This window comes from Leptonychotes weddellii, chromosome 4, assembly GCF_054177405.1.
Source record: "Leptonychotes weddellii isolate Sample4059 chromosome 4, ASM5417740v2, whole genome shotgun sequence".
Lineage (NCBI taxonomy): Eukaryota > Metazoa > Chordata > Mammalia > Carnivora > Phocidae > Leptonychotes > Leptonychotes weddellii.
Genome location: NC_138372.1, coordinates 85,383,900 through 85,392,489, shown reverse-complemented (window position 1 = coordinate 85,392,489; position 8,590 = coordinate 85,383,900). Strand labels below are relative to the sequence as shown.

Here is an 8,590-nt window from a genome sequence, read left to right as displayed (position 1 = left end):
CCTCCAGAAAGACTCTTCAACCTCACTGGACAGGCCGTTATCAGGAACTTCTAACCAACCCTTGTGCCACCAAACTCTAAGGAAGAAATTCTTGGATCCATGTGATGCATGTAAAGAAAGCACCAACACCTGACTGGAAGTGCACACCATCTGGTGATCTGAAAGTAAAGATTTCCAGGAATTGAAGCAGTCATCTGATGAGAGCTTTTCCAAGGTGTCCAAACCAGGCTTGTATACCTTTTTCTTACTGTGCTTCTTCCCTCTTCTGTATGGGAAGACAGTGCCCTGTCTGCATCTCCCAAGCCCTTGCAAAAGGGGGAAAACTTTTCTTTCGATTATGGCCTTTTGGAAACAGCTTCATGATCCTGGGACAAATTAATTTTTCACTTGCTTTTTCTGAAGGGTTAGAAAGTTCAGAATTCACAAAAGTTTTCTTTCATCTGAACTATACACTGACTTAAGATTCTTTTCCAAATTCATGGTCTCTGAATTTTCAACCTTGCTGACTGTGTTGATAATATATTTGGTCCTAAACAGTTCTTTTGAAATAACAGCATTCTTTTAAAATGTCTTTGAAGTTTTCAAAAAGTTAATCAGCTACTGCTTTATGTTTATTCCTATGCTGTATCTTCCCAAATGTCCTTGGTTAACTCTTTCAGTGTGCTCTCACAATATTTACTATTCTGCGTTTTTGACTTCCGGGAGGCATACTATGGGAGTTTGCCTTCATAAGGAGGACCTTTCTCCCATAAGTCAGAATCAGTGCCAATAGAATATTTCTTTTTTTATTAAAGACTTTATTTATTTATTTAACAGAGAGAGACACAGTGAAAGAGGGAACACAAGCAGGGGAAGTGGGAGAGGGAGAAGTAGGCTTTCCACTGAGCAGGGAGCCTGATATGGGGCTCGATCCCAGGACCCCGGGATCATGACCTAAGCCAAAGGCAGATGCTTAATGACTGAGCCACCCAGGTGCCTGCCAATGAATATTTCAGTTGGCTAATTTTCAGACCTAGAGTCCTGGTTTAGAACCATCACACAATTTGGAATTGTTATGTTACTTCTCCTATTTTTCATAATTATTTTACATTTTATATTTTGTTGCCTCTCAAAACTTTTTTAAAAATAATGTACCCAATAAGGTGATGCTACCTCATGCTCTGAGATGATTTCTAAAATGACCTTGACAAGATATGGGCTTTAAGTTGGAGTACCTGAGAGTTTTTCCCTCCTAACCTTCCTTGTTACTCAAATGTGGTCTTAAGTGGTTTCCAGCTGCTATGCACTTTCCCTCCAATGTAGGATGTGACAATCAGGAAAGGTCCTTCCTGGCACTGAGGGGCAAAACCACTAAATATGGAAAACCTGACTCTTGATCAGCGATCCTTTCAAAGAGAGACCTTGATCAAAAGGGGGACAAGGTGAATATTAATAAGAGGAAATCTCATTTTTTTTAATTTAATTTTATTTTATTATGTTATGTTAGTTGAAATCTCATTAAGAATGGTGTTGGGAGACCAGCAGAGGGAGCATTCATGTCCTACCCCTCATCAATTGGTGACCCAATAAGGAGAGATGGATCTTGCACATGGATACTACTTTACTACCCTAGCAGGAGGAAGAAAGGCTCTCTTCCTCTCCTGCAACAGTCCAACTAATGAGAAGCCACTATACTTTGAACTCCCTGCTTACTGCGATGGACATTTTGTTTGTAACAGCCTTCCCAACTTCTCCCCTTTCTTCTATAAAAGAGCTTTCCTCTCCTGTTCTGCAGACTTGCCTATGGCTCTGCCATAGCTTGCTTGGTCTGGATTGCAATTCTCTGTTATTCCCAAATAAACCCATTTTTGCTGGTAAGATAACTGGCAGTTTTTTTTAAGGTTAATACCCCATACTTGCAGTCTCCCCCATTATCAACATTTCCCCCAGAGTGGCACATTTGTTACAGTCAGTGAACCTACAGAATTTACATTTGAGTGCACTCTTGGTGGTGTACATTCTGTGGGTTCTGCCAAATGTATAATGACATGTATCCACTTTGTAGTATCATACAGAATAGTTTCACTGCCCTAAAATCCTGTGTTCTCTATTCATCCTTCCCCTGACCCTAACCTCTGGCAACTACTGATTTTTTTACTGTCTCCATAGTTTTGCTTTTTTGTGGAATGTCATATAGTTGGGATCATATGATGTTATGATTAACTTCTTTCACTTAATAACATCTATTTCAGGTTTCCTTCACATCTTTCAGATCTTGATAGCTCATTACTTTTTTAGCTTTGAATAATATCCCACTGTCTGAATGTACCAGTTTATTTTTCCATTTATCCATTGAAGGGCATCTTGGTTGCTTCCAAGTTTGGGCAATTATGAATAAAGCTGCTATAAACATCCATGTGAAGTTTTTCGTGTAAACGTAAGTTTTAAACTCATTTGGGTAAATACCAAGGAATGTGATAACTGGATTGTACAGTAAAAGTTTATGAAGTTTTGTAAGAAACTTCCAAACTGTCTTAAAGTGGCTATGCCATTTTGCATTTCTGCTGGCAATGAATGAGAGTTCCTGTAGCTCCACATCTTCACCAACATTTGGTGTTGTCAGTGTTCCGGATTTTGGCCATTCTAATAGGTAAGTACTAGTCATCTTTTTTTTTTAAATTTTGAATCACAAGTGTAGTTTTATATTTATATGTAGTTTTATGTTAGTTATCTGATTAATGTTTGTCATCCCCTTATAGACTGTGGGTTCCGTGAAAGCAGGGACTGTCTCTGTTTTTGTTCATTTTATCACCTATATGTAGTACAGTGCCTCAGACATAGTAGACCTTGATGAATATTTTAATAAATGAGCAACCAACCTTTGCAGCTTATTTGTCAGGTGAGCTTTTACACAAGGATCCAGATCTATTGAAGATAATGGAGCAGAACTTGACCTACTGAGGCCATTCCTGGGACCCTAGTTCATCTGAGGCTATCAGAACTCCGCAGCATCCACAGCCATGCTCAGAAACATCCGGTCATCTGGCTTTAATAACTCCCGGTGCAGGTAGGTGGTGCCTTTTACGTAGAATTTAAATTACTCAATCCAATTCATTGTCCCTTGGACAAATATCCAACTTTTCCTTTTTGCATCAGCTGAGGAGGAAAGCTGGCTTCTTACTCAAGCACATCTTCAGGGCTTCATGGATGTCTCTGTTTCTCAGGCTGTAGATGATAAGGTTGAACATGGGTGTCAGGATGGCGTAGAGCAGAGAGAATCCTTTGCACAAAAGTTGTGAAGAATTGGCCAAAGGCACAAGGTATGTGGTGATGAGTGTCCCATAAAACACTGTGACCATGGTGAGGTGGGAGGAGCAGGTGGAGAAGGCCTTTCTCTGGCCTGTGCCAGATGGAATTCTTAGGATAGCCACAAGAATGCAGGAGTAGGAGGCAGTGATGAGGAGAAATGGAACCAGAGTTACTGCAGAGGAGGTGGCGAAGGTGATGGTCTCAGTCAGTGAGGTGTCCATGCAGGAGAGATGGACCAGAGGGGTGAAGTCACCGAAGAAGTGATCAATCTCATTGGGTCCACAGAAGGTTAGTCTAGACAGTAGGACCACAGTGATTGCTGTAAGGAGGAAGCAGCAGAGCCAAGAGCTGGCAGCCAACCTAATGCAAAGGGGGCCAGTCATGAGGATGGGATAGCGGAGAGGTTGGCAGATGGCCAGGTATCGGTCATAGGACATCACAGCGAGCAGGAGACACTCTGTTGCAGCCAGGGATCCAAAGAAGTAGAACTGTGCCAGGCAACCCGCCACAGAGATAGTGTTCTGTTCGGCTATGATAATCAGTAACATCTTAGGAACAATATTGGAGGTATAGCAGATCTCTAGAAAGGACAAATTCACCAGGAAGAAGTACATGGGGTTGTGGAGGTGCTGGCTGAACAAAACTAGCAGAACAATGAGGATGTTTCCAGAAATGATTAAGATGTAGAAAGCAAAAAACATTATGAAGAAGAAAATATTTAGCTGTCGGTTGGAGGAGAATCCTCAAAGCACAAATTCCACAATGGTTGTTTGGTTTTCCCAGGGCAGGATGCCTTGGCTTCCCCAGGACACCCAGTGATAAGACATGCAAAGTGTAGAAAGTTCTAGCTTACACATAGACCATGGACTGATGTGGGTGATTTTCATTCCCTGTTCAGGTTTTTGGAAGGTTTTTTATTTGGGTGGAGGAGTATATCTTTTTTTCCAAGCCTGAAATGGGAAAGAAAAGAATTTGCAGTAAGAACTTGTGACCACTCCAATCCCCCCCTTCTCCTGCCTGTCTTCATTTCATCCGGAGCAATGTCAGGCTTTGGGGAAAGCAGGACATTGAAGGAAGGGGAAGAATACAAAGGGGAGAAAGGACAGAGGAAAAATAAAGGGAAGAAGAATCATCTGCTGTATGCTTGTCCTGAATGCGCTATGGTGGCTTGGGGAATTATGGAAAGAATAGAAGATCTAAAAGGAAGGTAGGCACATTCCAAAGAATTTTTGAACTCTAAGGCAGGACCTAGAGAATCAAGGGCCCAGGACAAAGAACTCTCCTCTCTCTCCTCAAGCACTGGTTATTCAGTGGTCCTATCCTACCTATGGTCCCTATCATACCTACTATGAATTTTTCTCCTTTCAGCTTTTCAGTGAGTTGAGAGGTTTCTTATTTCTGTTACAGTTTCCAGAACATTAGCAAGAGAAAATCACGTGAGTGCTCATGCTGGTGTAATTCAGAGGCAGGGGTGCTTTCTCTCACAGTTTTAAAAATCAGGTCATTAAAAAGACTTTATGAGGAGTGCCTGGGTGGCTCAGTTGGTTGAACCTCTACCTTCTGCTCAGGTCATGATCCCAGGGTCCTGGGAGCAGGGCGTCTGCTTCTCCCTCTCCCTCTGCCTGCTTCCCCTGCTTGTGCTCGTGCTTGTGCTAATGCTCCCACTCTCTCTTTCTCTCTCTCTCATGCCCATGCACTGTCCCCCTCTCTCTCAAATAAATAATAAAATCTTAAAAAAAAAAGATTTTATGTTGGGCAGCAGTATGGGAGAAGATTCAGAACCAGGTGGCCTAAAGCACTGTGTACAACCAGCCAATTGAGTATAAGGTAGCCGCACCTTCTTTTGAATGAGATAAGAAGGCCCAGGTCTCTTCCTCAATTCCATCTTAGTCCAAGCCAAAGGCCCTACCCTGAAATTCAGGACAGAGAGAGGACCTACCCAAGAAATACTGTTATCCTCAGACAGGGCCAGAGGCTGAAACCATTTGACTCTTCTCAACCCCCTTGTGCTAGATCCGTTACTTTCTTCTTCTTCTTCTTTTTTTTTTTAAGATTTTATTTATTTATTTGAGAGGGAGAGAGAGTGAGCGAGAGCGCAAGATCAGGGGGAGGAAGAAGCAGACTCCCCACTGAGCAGGGAGCCCAACTATGGGCTCAATCCCAGGATGCTGGGATCACGAACTGAGCTGAAGGCAGACGCTTAACCAGCTGAGCCACCCGGGCGCCCCCTGGATCCGTTACCTCTTAAGATAGTTGTGGAGGGAGCATATTGTTGCAGGTGGGGATGGGGATCCCTATTTGCAGGTATGGGAAGCACCAGGGTAATAACAAGGTAGTTATCAGGGAATAGCCAGAGCGCCCTGTACAAAGCCAAGGGTGTGGCTTTATAAGGGTCAGACTTTGAAACAAGGTATTTAACTTCTCTGAGACACAGTCTCTCATTCATAAAATGGGATACTAGGAGGGAGAAGAACGTAACATGTGCCTAGAATGTGCAAAAACATAAATACAAAGAGCGAAATTGCTGGCTGCTTCGGGCTGCCAACGTTACGTAAGTTCACCAAGAAATTGCCTTTACTTTGAAGGAGGCACTGGCGACGAGTCCCTGTTTGTTTTGCCACATCCTGCAGTGTTTGTGCATGTAATTGTCTGAGTCATGAAAGCCCTTCCAGCCATCTCTCATCATACTAAGAGCTTCTGGCAGTACCTGAATCCCATTTTAAAATTGACCCAGTGTCCTGGGTATCATTTGGTGGGGTCCCAGTTCTAGCTTTCCACGTGGCTCACAGAACTAACCCAGCATTTGTGCTGACTGAGAATCTTGGTACCTACGGGATGCTTGGCAACTGGTGACTCAGATTCTGAGCCCATTGAGTGGAGCGTGGGGAAGGCACAAAGAGACGCCTTCTTTCCATCCCTGAAAAGCACAAATAAGGATCTGAGATCTCGGAGGGAGGGCTTTGGTTCTGACTGCACACAGCCAGACTCCTGGTTGCTGCTGCGATTCCTGCCAATGAGGAGGATATCACTGGGTCCCAGGCATGTCCCAAGCTGAAAAAATAGAACTCTGTCATCGCAGCAACCCTCTGGTGGGTTATTACCCTGACTTATTATCCTTCCTTTGCAGATGAAGTCACAGAGAAATTAAAACACTTACCCATGGTCATCAGCTAGAAAGTGGCAGAAATGAGATTCTGACTCGCCCTCAGTCCCTCACTCCTAACCACAGACACTGCTGCTTCTGGGTACATGAGCTAGTTTGCATTGTCTCACAGAGGCAGAAAGAGGAAAGTTTCCACGAAGCAGCCTATCATGCTTTTAACTTCAGGTAAAGGGAGGTCTGCATTGTTGGCTGATGAAGGAGCCATCCCATAAAGGGTCACAAACTCTAACAACTTTCTCTACCTGTCACCTGGAGTTGCTTTCACACGGCTACTTCTATGTCCTTTCTTTATAATCTTAAAAAAAAAAATTGGGTCAGCCTCTTAGCTTAAAAAAATCCAAGAACACTTGAGAATGTGCACAGGGATCACCACTTCCCTTCTACCGACTAGTTAATTACATTTCTGCTGCGGGGCTGCAGCGCCAGCTGGATGCAGTGCAGAGACATGACGAAGAATAGACAGCCAGTGAAAGGTAGGACAGAACTAATTAGCAACACCTTGTTGAGAACACTCTAACACTAAACAGGCCTGGATTCCAATCCCTGTTCGACCACGAAGAGATGTAAGCAAAGGCATTTTATAACCTTTAAGGGAAGAAGAACTCTGCTGTTTACAGGGGGTGCCAATGAGGATTCGTAGGGCAGCAGAGAGGTCGGTGATCCTGGCCAACCTACCCTAGCATGCAGCCACTATCTCTTGCTCTTGTTTCCTTAGCAGAAGTGAGGGAATCATGCCCCTGTGTTAACTCTGCCCCTGTCTGCTTCTTGACTCTAGAGCCACAAGCCCAAACAACATAATATGTCTGTAATTCCTGTGGGCACAGGGCTGGGGTCAGAGTAAGTGCTCAGTTAGTGGTAGAGCTTTCTCCCTCCCCTCTCCTCTCCTCTTCACCTCTTTCTCTGCCCTTCCCTCTTTTCTCCCCAGTTATATCAGCAGTTTGTGCTATCTAAACATAGGTGAGCTCTTTTAGGAATGTAACTGCTTCACTGGAGATGTTCAACAAAAATAAATATGAAAACAATCAAAGAAGACTTAAGCACTGAAGAATTACTGGGGTTTGATGATTTTTCATGTCCCTTCCAAACTTCAGGTTTTTTGCTCATTGGCAAACATTCCATTCCCCCAAGACACACACAAAGCAAATTTATAGGAAAGAGAAGACGGTTCTCACAAAGCAAAGTAAAAACAAATACTCAGGAAGGAATCACAGGTTTTGTGGCTTCCATTAACCAAAAAGCAAGACGGAACAGGAAGTGATTCGGGTGCTGTATGAATGGGATCCTTTCTCTTAGCTGAATTAAGTGTCAGTCACCAACCAATCCATTCAGCCAACACTTGGCCTATTGATAAGGGCTATAGACTCTTGCCAGTGGCTGGTGAATTCAGGTGAACAGTTGGTTAACCAGATAGACAGTTTGATTTTGTTACTACACTGATAGTTGATCTAGTGTGCTAGGGAATTGTACCCCTGGCCTCATATGGCAAAGAACAAACTCAAAACAGGAAACACTGAAGTGTGTACCAGCAGAATAGAAGAGCTTTACCTGTGGCTTAGAGGGGTCCATTCCTACTTTGGGGAGCCAGGCCACAGAGACAATGGCATGTCCACCTCCCCTGGATTCAGAGAATTGGGCTACACATCTGGAATCCTGCTTTTATCCAGAGAGCTACCTCCCCTGATGGAAGCTAAATTGGGGCTGTCTTTCCACATGAATGTAGGAGGCCACTTGAATTTTGCTCCTGTCTCAACCTTCCTCTGTGTAAACTGGAGTTCCTCAGTGGGCAAAGCCATCACCTCCCCTGATGCTGGTGCTCATGGGCATTTCCCAAATGACTCTGGTGGGGAATTGCTGTTTGTTTTGCAAATTATGTGAAACCAGGTTACCTTCACCTTAGAGGAGATCTTTTTTCCTTTGCTGTGTGTTAAGCTTCTATTTTAATAATGACTATTTGCATTTATATTACCTGTATCAAGAGCTCTAATTTAGTGATTAAAAATGCATAATTATGTTATGCTTCGGGGAATGGATTAAAACAATATTTTGAAAGAAGTATTCAGTTTTTTCTATCCTCTGGAAAAGAATGGCTGGGCATTTCCTTATTGTGTAGGTTTGGTAGGGAACTGAAATATCTATGAT

The 8,590-nt window shown here is 43.3% G+C and overlaps 1 protein-coding gene across 1 annotated transcript; it reads right to left on the bottom strand.

Moving 5' to 3' along the window:
* Positions 1-3,131: 3,131 nt before the first annotated feature.
* LOC102740173 (olfactory receptor 11A1-like) lies at positions 3,132-4,145 on the bottom strand. The gene is given in 1 exon segment (XM_031027660.1): positions 3,132-4,145. A coding segment is annotated over 1 exon segment (1,014 nt).
* Between the last annotated feature and the right edge of the window lie 4,445 nt (positions 4,146-8,590).